General features: G+C 41.7%; 2 protein-coding genes across 2 annotated transcripts; both read left to right on the plus strand.

The window, feature by feature from the left end:
- Positions 1–1601: 1601 nt before the first annotated feature.
- Positions 1602–1913, plus strand: LOC306893411 (histone H4; the record flags this gene model as incomplete). The annotated part of the gene is made up of 1 exon (XM_079455200.1): positions 1602–1913. The coding sequence occupies one exon, from the start codon at positions 1602–1604 to the stop codon at positions 1911–1913; it is 312 nt and encodes a 103-aa protein (XP_079311326.1).
- Positions 1914–2912: 999 nt separating this feature from the next.
- LOC306893402 (histone H2B-like) lies at positions 2913–3287 on the plus strand (the record flags this gene model as incomplete). The annotated part of the gene is made up of 1 exon (XM_079455191.1): positions 2913–3287. One exon carries the CDS (start codon positions 2913–2915, stop codon positions 3285–3287), a length of 375 nt encoding a protein of 124 aa, XP_079311317.1.
- Between the last annotated feature and the right edge of the window lie 15350 nt (positions 3288–18637).

The raw sequence follows: 18637 nt of genomic DNA on the forward strand, positions 1-18637 counted from the left end.
CATCTTCCGCACTGTAACTCTATTAACTGCATTAACTCATCTACTGCACTGTAATTCTATTAACTGCATTAACTCATCTTCCACACTGTAACTCTATTAACTGCATTAACTCATCTTCTGCACTGTAACTCTATTAACTGCATTAACTAATCTTCCGCACTGTAACTCTATTAACTGCATTAACTCATATACTGCACTGTAACCTTATTAACTCTTATACTGCACCGTATCTTTAATAACCGCATTAACTCATCCACTACACTGTTACTTCAACAACTGCATTAACTCACCTATTGCATTGCAACTTTAACAGCTAATGTCAATAATCTATGCACACTTAAATCACTTGCACTATTGTTTAGTCTAAATTACTATCTGCTCATATCCACCTGTACATTAATGTTCATAGTGTTAATGTTCATAGTATATAGTCATCTCTATATATTGTTCTTAGTACATACATACTGTCATATTTTCATAGAACATACCTACTGTAAAATATTTTCATAACCTGTATAAAAAACATTGTATAATGTTTTCTCAATATTGTATTCTGTATTTATTCACTGTATATCCTGCACTTGCTAATTGCACTTCTGGTTAGACCTAAACTACATTTCGTCACACTGTACTTGTATATGTGTAATGACAATAAAGTTGAATCTAATCTAATCTAAGTGGGAACACTGTGAGGAGCAGCAGATCACTTGGCTGTTAAGGGGAAAAAACATCCACATTATCTGACATGCAAAGATCTACACATTCTTGAAAAACGCGTCTGCAATTGTTAAGAAAATTTGGCAAAGACATTGCTTTTCCTTGTCTACTTCTACCGCTTTTATTTTGAAATGCTCTCTTTTTCCTTGTCCTAAAATTATGTATTGCTGACGCATCCGGAACGTATCCGGAACTAGGACCATACGCAATGCCACGCATACGGGCACGTCATGTTTAAATGCATTATTCATGAATGACACGTTGCTACGTGAACGATGACTTCAAAGCTATATGTTTAATCAATTTTATGCAAATCCTTCCGTTTTGGGGCTTACCATTGGCTAAACCAAAACGTCTGTACGCGAAATTACGTCTTTAGGCGCACACGTTACATCTAAAGACATTTCTGCCTAAATGGCCTTCCATAAATGCCACGCATAAGGTCACGTCTAAATGCATTATTCATGAATGACAAGTGGCTACGTGAACGATGACGTCACGGCTATATGTTTAATCAATTTTATGCAAATCCTTCCGTTTTGGGGCTTACCATTGGCTAAACCAAAACGTCTGTACGCGAAATTACGTCTTTAGGCGCAATATAGCGTCTGTACACGTTACGTCTAAAGACATTTCTGCCTAAATGGCCTTCCATATCTTACTGTTTCACTCATAATGAGAATGTGACGTTTTTGGACAAGGGCGTTGCTTATGACATCACACTTAGATGTGGGCTGGGTTGCACATCCACCGCAGGTTGCAGCGAGGAAAAAAAACAGTACTGCTAGCTTTGCCCTCTCGCGTTTATGTGTCTCTACGAGGTCCTGTAGGCTTATGTAAAGGTCCTCCTCTGCCGGTCAATTTTCAATCTACTAGTGATCATCATGTCTGGAAGAGGTAAAGGAGGTAAGGGACTCGGGAAAGGAGGCGCTAAGCGTCATCGTAAGGTTCTGCGTGATAACATCCAGGGCATCACTAAGCCCGCCATCCGTCGTCTCGCTCGCCGCGGTGGAGTGAAGCGTATTTCCGGTCTCATCTACGAGGAGACTCGCGGTGTGTTGAAGGTGTTTCTGGAGAACGTGATCCGTGACGCCGTCACCTACACCGAGCACGCCAAGAGAAAGACCGTCACCGCCATGGACGTCGTGTACGCGCTGAAGCGGCAGGGACGCACCCTGTACGGCTTCGGAGGTTAAACGTGACCCGGTCTCATTGAAAACCCAACGGCTCTTTTAAGAGCCACACACGACATCATAGAAAGAGTTCACCGCTCACTATATAGCCTGAACCAAAGCGATGTACTTTGAGGTTAATTACAACGCTCTTCTTAACAGCCTTTGATAAACGTTTTACTCTTGATGTTGAAAACAAGAACGTAGAAAGAACATATGGAGAGGTTGGTTCCTATATGAAATTGCTTCGTTTTTAAAGTTCACCAATTCAAATGATGTTCGTTTCTGTTTTATTGCGTTAGTTAGCGGTGTTTTTAGTTATTGTGGTAACATTATAACATTGTATAAATAACAACTGCAGTTTTATAAAGGATCCTTCACAAATCCTTCCTGTTGGATCATTATTCCTTACTCAGTCCGGTCAACTACATCTCTCACAAAATAAGAAAAACAACACTAACGCTCTCTCTTCTCTCAACGGGTGTTTTTTTCTAGCTTTTATAGAAACCAGCATGTTTGCATTATTGCTCCTGTATGACACATCGCTTATTGCTCCCTGAACTCTTTATAAGTTGCCTGGGATAAAATCGTCTGCTAAATAACTAAATGTATTCATTGGAATGCATAATAAAAAAAATGAGTGCGATATTTTGCGACAATATTTCTCAGTAATGGACTGTAAACGACACGATCTCCCACAGTAAACGCAGACACGTGTTTTTTTACCGTGTAGAATATTACAATAATAACGCGCTTTAAAATGAGCCGGAAAAGAAAACAAAAGAAACAACCGCGTGGGAGGGGCATGTTCAAACTCGAGGGTTTGAGCGGGAAACACTTTTATTGGCCCTTTGCATCCTCCCATCTATCTTTCAGCTGACCAATAGAAACAGTTTAAGGGGTTGGCCGACGGACGGAGACACGCAATGGGAGCGCGCGCACGTTAAGCTAAACATTTGCATGCCGAAGTGTATAATTACCCCTGCGCGGTGACTCTCGGTTATTCTCCGTATATTCTTCATCATGCCGGAACCTGCAAAGCCCGCCCCCAAGAAGGGATCCAAGAAGGCCGTCACCAAGACCGCCGTGAAGGGAGGAAAGAAGCGCAGAAAGTCAAGGAAGGAGAGTTACGCCATCTACGTGTACAAAGTCCTCAAGCAGGTCCACCCCGACACCGGCATCTCTTCCAAGGCGATGGGCATCATGAACTCTTTCGTCAACGACATCTTCGAGCGCATCGCCGGCGAGTCTTCTCGTCTCGCGCACTACAACAAGCGCTCCACCATCACGTCCAGAGAGATCCAGACCGCCGTGCGTCTGCTGCTGCCCGGTGAGCTCGCCAAACACGCCGTGTCCGAGGGCACCAAAGCCGTCACCAAGTACACCAGCTCCAAGTAAAGCGACGCGTATTAAGCGTTAATCCACACAAAGGCTCTTTTAAGAGCCACCCAAGATTTCGACGTAAAGAGATTCTATGTAAACATTATTTTAACACGTGTCGAGTTGTGTTGCCCGCTTCAGGGCTGGGAAGCCTGTAGGGGTGACGCGAATTAATCAATTCTGCCGGATCTGTGTGAGAGAAATACTGGTTGCTTCGGACAAAGTGTAATTCACTCTACATATTCCGGTGTATTCACAACATGAATCAGAACAAGCTTTATTGCCAGGTGTGCTTACACACGCGAGGAATTTGTCTTGGTTACAGAAGCTTCCAGTACACAAGTAAGGTTACAAGACAAGTAACAATCAACAAAGGCAACGAAGGTACAGAAAAAATAAAAGTTAAGCACACAAGGTGAAAGTGCAGTGTGACAGAAGAGCCCCGGAATTTTTGTTTAAAAATATACAAGTTATGAGTTTATATATGTGAAATGTCTGAGGGAAAGTATTGCACACATTTATTGCACTGCAGGGTGTATGATATGTATATACAGATTCTATGAGAGATAACAAACATAACTTACAGAACAATTCTATTGCTTGTTATAATGTAACTCATTATATTCATTCATAATTCCTTGACCAACTGATGGTTTCACATGTCTTAACATCCTCATGAACACGAATTCCATTTCAGTCCTAAATTAATCTTAATTTTCGCTTCACTCTAACCTCATGTTTTACATGCAAGACGCCATTTTGGCTCTAGTTCACTCATAAAGGCACCGCCATTTTGGCTCGAAACAACTCCAGTAACAAATGTACATTAAACTCGCTGAAACTTCATCATTCAATTACAATCAACATATAAAACACATTGGAAACATTCCTAAACTCTTTTCACATGACTATTTTCTCTCATTTAATTTCAAATTCACATATTTGTCACTCGAGTGTAATCTGATATTTGACTCATTACTTCGGCATGCGTATTAACAAAACTAACATTCTCAGTCACTTACCAACATATACGTGTTTGAAACACAGTTTTTAAAACATTATGTTTGACCATTTTTGAAACGTTTTGCTCACCTGTACAAAGATGAATAAAACGGTGATTGACAGAGATGCTCGCTGCTTCAAGCTCCGGGCAAAGTTGAATTAACCCTAAAGCTCCCGGTGCAGGAACAGCGTGAAACCCCCTCTACAGGCGACAAGAACAACAGCAACAGATTCTTTACCCACAACAAGGTCATGATGAATTTACCCATCAATAGACGAATATCAAAGACACTTTTATGAACAATTCCAACTTTTAAAGGGGTATCCTATTTTCCTCTTTTTATTTTAGGATCTATATCTAAAGATTTTTCAACCTGCTACACATGTAGAGTGAAGGGCCTCACGTGAATGTACTTTTACGGGTTAAATATTGATTTGAATGATCGCTTTTTTAGGATCGGACCCGTGTTAAAGTGAGGGAATGTTGGTCTGCATCAGGTGTGTCGATGTAATGTGAACGAGGGGAAAGTGTATTTTTATTCACCGCTGTGTCCGTGTGTGTATGAAGCTTGAATTATGAAACTCTCGCTTCAGTTCAATTCAAGTTTGTTTGTATAATAGTTTCCACAAAATGTTTGTCAAAGCTTCACACGTATATTCCAGTTCGTGGCTTTTCATTTTCATCACAATAAAACTGGAATGTACTGGCAAGAAACATCGGTGGGAGAACTTTACACTCTTATAAGGTCTTTTATTTCACAAAAACAATTCTGAAAAACTCAAATATTTAGATTTTTCTGCCCGAAAATTGTGCCAAATGCAGAGAATTGTGTGTAGTGTTTTGAAAAAAGTGTGTTTTAGATCTGCAATGTGAGTGTAAAGCAGGAATTGTGCTTGTAGTTTAGCAGAATTGGTTCAGGTGGTTGGTGAATGAGTTACATGTTGAGCTCATTGTGTCTCAAGTACCAATATTTGTGTGTAAACAATTGAGAAAAACTGTAAAGGTTTATGTTGTAATAAATACTGTTAAACCCTTCAATTATTTTCTAAACATTGAGATTTAACCTTTAAGAAACGATTCAAATAACTGTTATACTAATTGACAAATATCTTACATTTGAAAACCTAAATCCAATCATCAAAATCTATAAAAGACAAAGACATCAGTTTGGTCACAAGTATTGTTACCTTTTTATCAACTGCTAAAACACATTTCACAAACATTTCCTCCATGTTCCCCAATGTCGAAACACAACACCCTTTTCTAAAGCTACAAAAACACAACCACACCTTCTCACTTCAAAACTCAAACTTTCACACCAAAAGAGCAGCTCGAAGCTTTCAAAAATGTAAACACTGTACACATCATTACACACTACAGCAAAACAATTGAAAACACAATGCTCAATTTGTGAGAAGGATCTTTGTTTCATAACTGCCAATGCATATTTTTAGAAACTTTACAGTAATGGATCTTCTTTGATCTCTGCAGAGGATTAGGCATTTAGATTTGTGAGTTTCATATGAAGAGAATAAATCCATAGTAAATTCTGCAAGTACACTACTGTAACACAACTCAATGCAAAAACAGAATCTATTGCACACAACAGTACTCTTGAAAACATGATCAGGGTGTGAAGTTTTTTTATTTACTTTATTCACCACACACACACCACAATCACTGTGCGGCATCATGTCGCTGAGCTGCATCGGGCCACATCCCCTCATCCACATCGCAGGCTATATTGTCTCTTGGCAGGCACCGCGGGAAAAACGCCCTGGAATGGCGAATCCATCCTTGGAAGGCCTCCACTGGGATGTCAACACAGGCCAGCTCCATTGCCCTTAGGAGGTTCTATCTAGTGTATGGTTGTCTGTCATAAACCTTCCATCTCCACGATGAGAATAACTCCTCTATAGGGTTCAGGAAAGGGGAGTAGGGTGGCAGACAGACGTTTAAAAAGTGGTTAATGTTGGTGGTGAACCACTCTCTGATTTGGTTTGTTCTGTGGAAGCGTACATTGTCCCAAATGATCACATAAATGTGATGTGCGGGCCCAGGATGGTGTTGTTGGCGGTCCAGGAGGATGTCTTTTATCTCATCTAGGAAGGTGAGGAGACATTGGTTGTTGTAAGACTCAAGGACAGCATGCCGGTGGACAAGCCCCTCCAAACCCATGGCCGCACAAAAAGTAATATTACCCCCCCCCCGTTGGCCAGGAACCTCAGTGATGAAATGATGAAACACACCACTTTATTTCACACGTGTACAAAATATCTTGTTTATATTTCATAAATCTTTTTTAGTTTGAAGTCAACATTATGGTGATCATTGTGTCATTTATTGAAGCACTTCACGCTTACCTTTTGATATTAGTTTTTTTTTTCAGGCCATTACAATAGTTTGTTAGAACCCATGTTACTTTGGTCAAGAAAATAGAAGTTCATCATCGCAAAACAAACTGCATTCATACATTGCCTCTCAGACACAATAACATATCATATGTGTTTGTTTTTTTAGTCTTTCAAAGTTCATGAATACAGTTCTGGGGGTCCAACACGCTGAGGCAGCCGTTGTGGATAAGTCCTGCCCGCATTGCGGTTGCATGGCTATTCAGATGTTGCAGTCATGGGTGGCTGTGTTCTTTTAAGAGCCTTCCCGTGGGGGTCACCCCCGGCAGGGGACCGGCACTGCTGGCCGTCGAACCAACCCCCGCGGGGGCAGTGAAGCAGATCGTACCTCTAGTCCCCCTGTTTCGGTCTTTGGGTGCTTGGGCAGCACTTTCCAAGCCGTTACGGTGGCTACAGAAGACGATCCGTCTCGGCTATGCGATCCAATTCGCCAGGCCTCCGCCCAGGTTTCAGGGCATCATCTTCATCTCAGCTAGAGGCAGAGATGCTCCTGTACTACGGGCCGAGATGTCCAGCGGGTTTTACAGCCCCTACTTCATCGTCCCCAAGAAAGGCGGTGCTCACGCAGAGGCGCATCTTGACATCCTAACCCCCCGGGCCTTCAATTACCTTTTTTACGGGCCAGAGTCCCTCTCGGGCAGGTCTCGAGGCGAGTCATGGTGTCGACAGACGCCTCCTCGCAGGGTTGGGGTGCGGTGTGCAACGGTATCAGGTCGATGGACGTGCCCCCGCCTGCGCTGGCATTCAATTGCAAAGAGTTTTTAGCTGTTCTACTTGCGCCCCTGGTCAGGTCGGACAGCACTACTGCCGTAGCGTATATCTACCGCTAGGGTGGCGTTCGCTCATGGCAGTTAATGCAACTCGCCCCACGCCTCCTCCTGTGGAGTCAACAAGTGATGAAGTACCTGCGTGCCACACACATCCCGGGCGACCTAAACCAGACAGCCGATGCACTCTCTCGTCAGTCGACGCCTCGGGGAGAGTGGCGACTTCACCCCCACTCAGTTCAGCTCATTGGGTGCGGTTTGGGCAGGCGCAGCTGGACCTGTTTGACTCCCTGGACACTACCAATTGCCCGCTTTGGTACTCCCTGAACGAGGGCCCCCTCGGCACGACTGCGTGACAAGCGGAAGTACGACTTCCCCCCAGTGGGCCTCATTGCACAGGTCCTGTTGAAGGTCAGGGAAGAGGAGCATCAAATCTGTGTAGTTGCGCCTTACTGGCCCAACCGGACTTGGTTCTCGGAGCAAATGCTCTTGACTACAACTCCCCCCTGGCCGATTCCTCTAACGTTCCAGGGGAATGGCACGTTGTGGCATCCGAGACCAGACCTCTGGGACCTCCATGTCTGGCTTCTGGTTGGGACGAGGATATCCTGAGTGGTCTGCCCCCTGCGGTGGTAGAGACCATTACACAGGCAAGGGCCCCGGCCACTAGGCGGCTTTACGCCTTTGTAAAGTGGCGCCTCTTCTCGTCCTGGTGTTCTTCTCAAGCCCTTGGGGCAGCATGACCTGGTCATTAGGTTCCTGAGGGGCGCGAGAAAGCTGAATCTGGCCTGTCCGCGCTCCGTTCCCTTTTGGGATCTCAATCTGGTCCTGGCGGGCCTTCAGAGGCCCCCTTTGAGCCCCTAGGAGGCCGCTCTTCCTCACCTCTCGTTGAAGACGGTCCTCCTGCTGGCGCTCGCTTCCATCAAGAGGGTAGGGGACCTACAAGCATTTTCCGTATCCCCGGATTGCCTTAAATTTGGGCCTGGTAACTCTCAAGTGATTCTGAGACCCCGGCCTGGCTACGTGCCCGAATTTCCCACCACTCCCTTTCGGGACCAGGTGGTGAACTTGCAGGCGCTCCCCACTGGGGAGGAAGACCCAACCCTGTCCGTGTTGTGTCCGGTATGCGCGTTGCGCCTCTACCTAAACAGCACACAGAGCTTCAGAGCTCTGAGCAGCTCTTTATCTGTTTCGGAGGTCAGCGTAAGGGGAGGGTTGTCTCCAAACAGAGGTTGGCGGCATACCGATCACAGGACTGCCCGTGAGGGCACACTCCACTCGGGGTGTGGCCTCCTTATGGGCACTGGCTCAGGGCACCTCTCTGGCAGATATTTGTAGAGCTGCGGATTGGGCTATGCCCAACACCTTCGCGAGGTTCTATAACCTCCGTGTAGAACTGGTGTCAGCCCGAGTCTTGCATGGTGCAAGCACGTGAGACCGGCGGCCGGTAGTGCATACACCTGCGAAAGCGCCTTCCCCCCCTTTCCGGGTGGGTCAGTGCGCTAATTCAGCCTCACTTCTTTCCCCTCGGGCGAAGAACAGGCATTCCATCCATCACTAAGTACTCCATGGGGGCGGAGCAGCCCTGCCTCGTATGGCCGGGTATCAGCTGAGTTATCAAATAGCTCTAACCGGACCTAGTGCCCCACACGTAGTAACCCCCCAACAGGGTGGTTCCGTCTGACATTTTCCTCATGAGATGGTCCCCCTCGTGGTGACCCATGACCTCCTCCAGGTGGACATCCACCTAGCGGTACCTTAGTTTGCGCTTACCTCCCATGAGGTCTACCCTACGGGCGAGACCATGTTGGTGGCTCCACTATATTCCTCCATGCGGCGGGAAGTGGTCTCCGTAGCGCATATCCCCCTTGAGGGAACGGCGCTTCCCCAGTGGCCCTACGGTACTGGGCGGCTTCTCGCCACTAGAGATATAAGGCCTCCGTCTGTGGTGGCCAAGGGCAGGTGCCTCTCATCTTTGCCAAAGCTCTTGGACGCCCTGCCAAACCTACTGGATGGTTACAATTTCGCGCAAGCGCTCCCGTCTGTCACGCCTAGGCCAGTCACCGTCGCTTCGCTAGAGATTGTGACGCGGCATAGTGCTGTGGCGTTTTCCATAGGAACCCCATCTGTCGGTTCGACACAATGTCTCGTTCCCTCCATCAGGGAACGGAGGTTACATACGTAACCGAGATGTTATAAATGCTATACACAGACACATCAACAGATTATTTAGCTCAAGAATGGTAACACATGTTGGGTAAACTCATAGCAATTTATCCATTTAGCAACAGAATTTTATTAATGAGTGCTGCTGTCTCCCTTATTTTAAAAATAATGTGTTCACCTGCTGATCACAGTGCATGATATATCATATTGAACACTGATCACCATAATGGCGACAACAAACCAACTTGATTTCAATAAAATAAAACTAGTTTAAACCCTGTTGCTTCTCCCTAAAATCTTGTACGCACATATAAGTAAATGTGAAAGTGGTGTCTGTAATAAGTGAAATGTTAATAGTGTTTGTGTTTAATTCTTCACTGTTAACTAATTTACTTAAATACTGCTTCGGTGTTACTTTTAACACTCCAAAGTGTGGACACATACACTCTGAGCAGTGTTGATTTAACACTGGCCATTTTACTGTGTATAGACACCCAACAGTGTTAATTTAATACTGGGGATTTTGCTGTTTAAGCAACTGTAGCTTTTAAGTTACTTTACAGCAATTGCTTAACTACAAGCAAATGCTTAACTACAAGCATCACACCTCAACAAACCTGCATTTGCAAATCAAGTTACAATATAACGAACACAGCACAAATGCACATTCAATTCAATTCAAGTTTATTTATATAGCGCTTTGGACAATATTCCATAGTTTCAAAGCAGCTTTACAGGAAAAAGAAAAATACAAAAATAGAGGAAAAATACGTGTATAAAGTACAACAGAGAAGAATGCAGTACGCTACAGGGCATTGTTTTAGAAAAAGACCATCCTGATAAAAGCAGTGTCTAAAAGTCAGACTCTGTTAGGAGGGTCAGGTCGCCTCTGACATGTTACAGATACAGTCAGTAACTTTTAATTACAGCTATTTTTTTATCAACATGGAGATCTTATTGTAGTGGTTAAATATTGTTGTTTTTAGTCGTTGTTAAAAACCCACTTATTAGATGTAGCATGGGGGTCAGTCTGAAGTGGTCTTGGCCCAAGTGATACAGTATGTCTCCCATCTTATGTTGGCTGACATTGCATTGTTTGTTGGTACGTAATTTTTGTAAATTAAGTGTTTTATCCTACTGTTTGTGAAGCACCTTGGGCAATGCTTGTTGTATTATGTGTGCTATATAAATAATAATAATAAAAATATATAAATTTGTTATAATTTTTGCTAATTTTGTTGAGATCTCACATACAGACACAAATCAACATCACACTGAAAATACAATTTCAAAATACATTACTGTGTTAAGCAGCTAAAGCTAAATTAAGTTATTTCTCTGAGCTTTAGCAGAATATAATTAGTAAACTCAAGGAGTAAATTTAAATGAATGTAAAAAAACCTTGTAAAACGTATTTAAAAATAAGTTCCCTTGAAATCAATTGACGGTCCTAAACATAACAATTATGGTCCTATGAAGTGTTATATTTAAAAAAGAGAGTCTGAACAGTCTCTCTGCTTTATATTCTCTTCACAACCATGTTTTGGTGTGAAAACTTTTCCATCCGGTTGCACTCTCCATGTCAAACTTGTATCTTTTTCTATCCCACGATCCTTCAGCTTCTGTTTAATCTGAAGAAAATCAACAGCAGTTGTTCATCATTAATACTTAATCATCTCTTAATTAATCACTTAATTGCCTCATTATTACAATCTGTAGAGTGTGACCATATTAACTCTGAGCAGTGTTGATTTTACACTGGTCAATTTACTGTGTAGTTTTGTCCCAAACATTCTGATTGATAAAGCGGTGCTTTATGTCGGCCCCTCTCTCATTGCATGTGTGGATTATTCAACAGTTTTAAATTGCTTTTAGCAATAAAGAGTAAATAGCGTCAGCTTCATTTCATCAGTTCTAAACATGCGGATTGATCATAACCGAGAAATGTAACTGAGGTCTGCCAGTGCATGTGCAAATGTCAATCTTTGTAAGAGGTGACTCTCCTGTTTTGCACCTGTTTTTCTTACTATTGCGAGGGATATGACACCGGACGCTAAAAAGATGGCAATTAAAAGGGAATTGCTAATGTACGGAGTTAAGTGTATATTAACAATACAATAGAGGTGTTGTTATCCGAAACTAAAAACAAATAATGCAAAATATATGGACTGGTTATATGAACTCCAATTTGTCCTGTACTATACAAAGGACTGTATGTGTTCCAGTTTCATACTTACAGACAGGGCTGGACTGGTAATCTGGCATACCGGGCAAATGCCCGGTGGGCCGACGCACTTGGGGGCCGGTTGATATAAAATGTTTTTTTTTTATTTGCCAACGACCGGCCCATAAAGCAGGGACAGCGGCCCATTGGTTCATTATCCATACTGACACTGGGCTGGCCCAATCATCTCTTTGGGTTAGGGCTCCACCCCTCCCCCTCGGTTTCTTGTGTCAAATGCAGTCAGTGGGTCAGAGCCAGAAATCTGTGGATTTAGGATGGAGAAACAAAAGCGCAAGGGCAAGGGGGGTGCGGAGCAGTTGCGGGCCAAACAAATAAAAATTCTAGAGGTTGATGCCTCAACATGTGCAAAAATAACCGACATGTTAAGTCCTGTAGCTTCAGTTTCCAAGCCTATAGTAGCTGACCTGACGAAATTTTGCAAAAACAGGTGAACATAGCACATGGAGGAGAGGTGACAAGCCATGGCGGCACCCAGGCAGAGGAGTAGGTGTCTGATAGTGAAGTCAAGGAGAGACAGAGTGAGTAGGAGAGTGTACTTGAAACGGTAAGCAGTGTTGGGCAGTAGCGTCGCTACAAGCAGTGACGCTACTAGCTTAACTAAATTTTTCAGTAGCGTGGTGGTAACGTCGCTGTTTTCTGAATCAAATAGCTTTTCAGTAGCGAAGCTCTTTTGTTGATCAAGTAGTGCGGTAGCGTCCACACAAGCTTACTTTACATATTACCAAACATTTCTGAAGAACAAGCTCATATCGGAAACACAACTGCTAAGGATCACCGATCCTGGTCCAGTAAGTGACGCCACCACCATACAGGGACCGGCCGGTGACTTCTTCGTGTTTTACGCTAAACAGCTTTTTGGTGCATTACTGCCACCTTCTGCTCCGGACGGTGACCACGGGCCACGACGAAGATGATGATTTACCTAAATTAATGAATATTATAGTAAGACAACATAATCGTTGTTGCTATTATAATGTCTATCAGATTGTCACCTACTGCACTAGCCACTCAGTCAGCTAAAGTCAAATAACACAGCATAAGCTATTTTGCATTGTTTTTGTAGCTAGGTTAGCAGAGTTAACTTATTCAATTGCAACTTCGGCTGATTATTCTAATGTTAACTAGCTTTTATAACATGGAGCACATTGTAATTGACAGAGTTGCAGAAAATGTGACTCGTTATTCTCTCTCCCTCTCACTCTCCCTCCCCCCTCCCTCCCTCCTTGTAGGGGTTTTGGGAATGGAAAAGTAGATATGCATATCTGCAGGGACCGCAAGGATGGTGTACTTGTTGGTTGTGTCCGACCGATTGTGGTGGGCTGGTCTGAGCAAAAATGCCAGGGCCCTTTTTTTATCCCAGTCCAGCCCTGCTTACAGACTGCAAGATGGTCTCCATCACGGCAGGATCATTTACATTCTGACCAGTTTTCACCTCCACTCTCACAATCTGCTGCTTTGTATCTGTTGAAAAACAAGTCGGTTATTTATTCTTGGCCAATAAAAAAATAAACATAAAACAATTTACTTTAAACTAAAATTACTATTTATTTGAAACTGAACTGCAGTTGTACCAATCAATTCTTATAATACAATTGTTTGTGTAATTAGTTTACTTAGATTCTGTTTGCCAACAATTGTGAAATGTTCAGGGGAGTAGCTACAAATTATTCATGATACATACAAGTCCGGCAGATGAACGGGAGGGCCTCTGAGCAGAGCCGATCATCCATGAGACCATCAGGACCTACAGCACCACAAGGTTGGTCCACCCCAGTCTGGTTTGGCTGTCCAGGCATCCAGTTAACCCAGTCAGTTGATGAATCTGACCAACTATACGTATTCCAGTGCAGGCCAATCCATGCTCTGTCAAATCCTTGCATCATCAGCAAAAGCTGGTCATTATCAGTTTGATTCCAAATGCTGACCAGGTTTGTGTATGTCTGTGTGCAATATTTTATAGCATCTTTCCAGCTCAACTGGATATCAGAGATAAAAACAAATTTGCCTGTTTCATTCACAAAGCCTGCTCCATTTACTGTAATAAGATGGAAATGAAATAGTTAGGTTGCAATTAATGCCCACAAATAGAAGATTTAAATCTTTCATTGCTGTGTTTTTTTTAATTGTGAACACATGTGCTTTGATATTGAAATACAATGCTTGACAAGAGTATTGTGAAGTAATGCAGCTTTAATTCGCAGATATATTGATGAAATAAGGACCCTATTATTTGTGCTTCACACTGAGACGGTGTTTTCGTCAAGGGAATCATAGATTTCTAAAAGCGCCCTCCACAATTTATATATTTGAAACCGCTGTTTCAGTTTCGTAGTGTGGATGAGGAAAACAGTAGAAGTTTATAGACGATGACGCATCATTGTCGTCATGTGATGTTCTTACGTTTGACGCATGCGCCTTACGGTGACATCAGCGTTTTCAGACATTTCAGTGTGGATGGCCAGAGTTTGGCAAACACATAAAAACGCTAGTGTGGACGAAGAGCGTATTGAAAACGAAAACTCAGTATTCAAATGAAAATGCATTGGTGTGGAGATAGCCGAAAGCCCCTCTTCCAGTATTCTGTATTCAATGAACGCATCAGCTTGTTATTTAAGTTCTTCATTACTTAAAATCGGCTTGTCAGTTGATGTTTCAAAGAGAAGATGTCCTGGAGCAGTGGTCCTTTTTGGACCCCCATCATATCTCAACCCCTGCTCTCACACCCCCTTATGTTTTCTTTCCACCACAAACAATATATTTCCACTGAAAAACGATAGTAATGCCACAATATTGCCACAATTTATCTTTGTTTTTAATATAACAAAAGCCATCTAAAGCGCATGTAAAACAGTATGCCTATTTGTATCATCCGACATTAAAGCCTCACACAACAATGAAATCAAAGCCAAGGGTCAACAGCCTTTGGCAAAATTTGGCTTATATATTTACCTATTTAAGGAATGAATTGTGACATATATGAAAACTGAATTTTTTTTTTCAATAGCAAGTATTAGTTATATTGTGTAAGTATTACTCGTATTTTATATATGTAAATACATTTACCATACAATTCCATATATAATTGTTCTGTATAGGAGGGCATGCATACACATTTAAACACATGCATAGTATAAATAGAACCCTGTTAGTATAATGTCTCAGATTACATTAGTAACCCTGATTCCCTCAGAAGGGAACGAGAAGCTGCGTCGCTATGGCAACAATTTGGGAACGCCTCAGTGTGACCGCATCTGAACCACGTGTGTCAAATAAACTCATAATGAGGTAATCACCGTGTGAACCAAGGGGAACAAAAGGGCATCCCAAAAATGCACACTCAGCTTACCAAGCCCCTCCACACAAGAGCAGATCAGCCTTCGACAGTTCTAATATTTTATATATTTTAATATTCTAGTCAAAACTGTTAAAATTACACATTCCCTTAAAGAGTGTAAAAAAGGAATGCGCATCTGGTGCAACCACCGTTCTGCCTCAGCGGAAACAGGGCAGCGGCAGCGGGTAACGCAAGCCAGCCACTCTAGTTGAAGAGCATTATGCCCTAATATACCCCACGTGAGAAACCGCCACTCTACCTCGGCATGACGATCCCGCACAAGTTCCCTTGAAAGGGACCACTGAAGTACTCACATCATTTACATTTTCTGTATTTTTCTTACCATTGTAGCAAAAAAAGGGGTACTTTTCAATGCATGGAGAGTCTATCCATCCACTGCTACTGATTACAGCACAATCATCTCGTCCACTTAAGTTGTCCGGCTCTCCAGGCTTCCAAAATGTGAATGTCATTTTCTTTGTTAGGTAAGTCCACCACCAGTTATTACTAACCCTGTACAGTCCTGTCCAGGCCAGCGAAGTCAACGAAGCCTTTATTGTTTTTTGTAGATTTGAATCCCCGTTTTTAACAGTGGCCAGGTCAATTTGACTGTGTCTGCAGTAAGCTCGTGCATCATGCCAGGTCATCTGCTGCTGGATCAGAACATATCCGTGTGAGCTGCCATGGGAAAGTGTCCAGAATCCTGTTGAGAAAAAAGAGCACATAGAATAAATTTCAAACCAACTTTTGTACCGATGGCTGTAACATGGCATTTAAAATGTTCCTTTTCCACAGTGAAATATCTGATGTTAAGAAAATACAGCTGCACTGCATAAAGTGACACATTTTGTCTTGTTTTCTAGTAAAAATATCTAAACATTCTTGAATCAAGATACTTTTTCAAGATGACTTTATGGTCAAGAAAAAGTATCAAGAATGTTTTTGATGAAAGAAAATACAAGAATTAGATGAATTTATGTTTAAAACAACTAAGAAAATCTGCCAATGGGGTGAAAAAATAAAAAGTTAAACTAAATTCAAGATTATTTTAACTCTGGAGGTTGACGTCATGCAATCCAAACTGTCATTTTGGCAGGCAATCCGACAGAGCGCAAGAGTGGCTGTAGCATTGGTATTGACAGTGGTCAAACAGTTTAAAACAAGACTTTTTAGACTTTTCAAATGGTACTATTTTAACATGGTGGACAGCCGATGTGCGCCAGGATGGCAGAACGAGAGGGGGGAAATCCGAGGGCAAATCATTTATCATCAGTAGGGGGGAGCTGTGGTTCATTGTTTGTTTGTGCCCTCTTTACATGAGTGGAGCTATTTTTGGTCACAATGCTCTTTCTTTGTGACAACCCAGCAAACACAAAACGTTTTTACAACGTTTAACAACGTTGCTGCATTTTGGTTACAATTAGGTAATGTTGCAGTATAACGTTTTAAAAACCACACCGTATATTAAAAAAAATATGCAACTAAAATAAAAATGTTTTTAAAACTTAAGAAAAAATACCTGAGTGCTATATGTTTTAGAAAATAGTTTAAAACATAAATATCATGTGTGTTAAAACGAAGACAAAACCAGACCAAACGGTAACTTTTGTGACACGTTTTTTAGGTGTTAAAATTATTTATATTGATTAAAGAATCAATATCATGTGAACACATAATATGAACGCTAACAGAGAGTAAATAAACTTACAGGTTTATATTTCTCCAAGCAAAGTTTGTTCGCGTTGTGAACCGACACCAGGCTTCTGCTGTAGGTTACGATGAATGAGATCAAGAGCTCAACACTGCGCAAACTTCAATACTGGAAAATGGCCACTAAGTGACGGACATACACCATGACAATTGGAACACACATGAAACTAAACGCTGTCAGTGTCTCTAACAATTTATTCACAGCGCTCAATATTATGCATGTGAATTATTTTCTTATTGTGACAAATCTTATGTTGTTGGAAAGGTCAAAAACTCAAAAATAAATATTTCATCTCTGTTTTATAAAATCATTTATGTAAGTTATGTAATCATTTATGTAATTAATTCATAAATGACAAGAGTGTGCATAAGAAACATGTATGTATTGCTCAATGTCTGGCGGTACACATACGTTTACTTAATAATTTTCATCCAAAATATTGTTTTTCTCATGACAAACTATATATTGTCGGAAAGGTCTAGGACTCAAGAATGCATATATGATCAGTATTTTATGAAATTCAGAAAATGACAAGATTGTGCGTATAAAAGGTTTTAAAAACGCCCCGCGTGGAACCATGCGATGGATCCAGAAAGGGCTATCGATCTCTGTTTTACCACTTTGTGGTCGATGCCTTTATAATGCACCAGCAACTGGCTGCACAAAAGAACCGAAGGCAGATGACACAGAAGGAACTCCGGGAGGCGCTGGAGCTGCAGACTGGAGGCCTCAGAATGAAAGCTGCTCCACTTCTGCTCCTTCCACCTCATCTCAGGCCATATCTGCCCATCACAGAGCCAGGCAAAGATGAAAGGAGAAGATGCCAAGTGTGCCATCAAAAAACCCCAGTAATGTGCCCTGCATGCAATCTGTTGCTGTTTCCAAGAGACACGTGATTGTTTCAATTACTGGCATGATGAACATCATTTGTAATAATTGTTATAATAGTTAGAAGGTCAGAATGTTCTCAAATGCTGTAAATACTTCGTAAAATGTTGAAAATTGCTAATTGTTTATTTTGTGATGTTTTCTAAAATCCATATCATATCCATAACTTTATTTTTATTATAATTTTTGGTCCATTTGTCACTGTTCATTGTGTCTGCTCGTGGACAAAGTAAAAAGAAAGTGAAAAAAGCATCTCAATGTGTTTCTTTAATGTTAAATGTCATACCAAGTAACTAAGTTTAAAGAGCAAACATTGGTAAGCATTGAAGACCCCTGGTGGATTTATGTGGTAGAGCAGCTAAAAGAGTCATTGAAAAGTGTTATGTTATATTGGATTAGTATTATATAACTGTTTACGGGTAACAGATTAAACCACTTTTTATATTATATATCAAAGTGAAACTTATATAACCTCACAGTATACACACTACTGTCTCCAGACTTCTTAAATGTATGAAAAGATGATTAAAATGATGTCAGTCTGGCCATTAGATCTTATATTGCAGCTCACCATGTGTATAAAATCGCATGTTTTTATTTGCCTATAGAATCTATATGAGAGCGTTTGGACACGGAAGCGTTTGCCCTTCCATATATGGTGGTGCGTGACGTCAAGCTTAAATTGTCACTAAATGCATATTTTATTTAAAATTCACTTAAATATATGTAAATTTGTATTAATAAATTAAATCTTTAAAAGCTTTCCAGTTGTTTGTACCATTTCTAAACTACAATTAAATAAAATGCACTTAAAAAAACACAGCAAAACAGCTGAAAACTAAA

Source organism: Barbatula barbatula (assembly GCF_947034865.1).
Source record: "Barbatula barbatula genome assembly, chromosome: 4".
In the NCBI taxonomy this organism is placed as follows: Eukaryota; Metazoa; Chordata; class Actinopteri; order Cypriniformes; family Nemacheilidae; genus Barbatula; species Barbatula barbatula.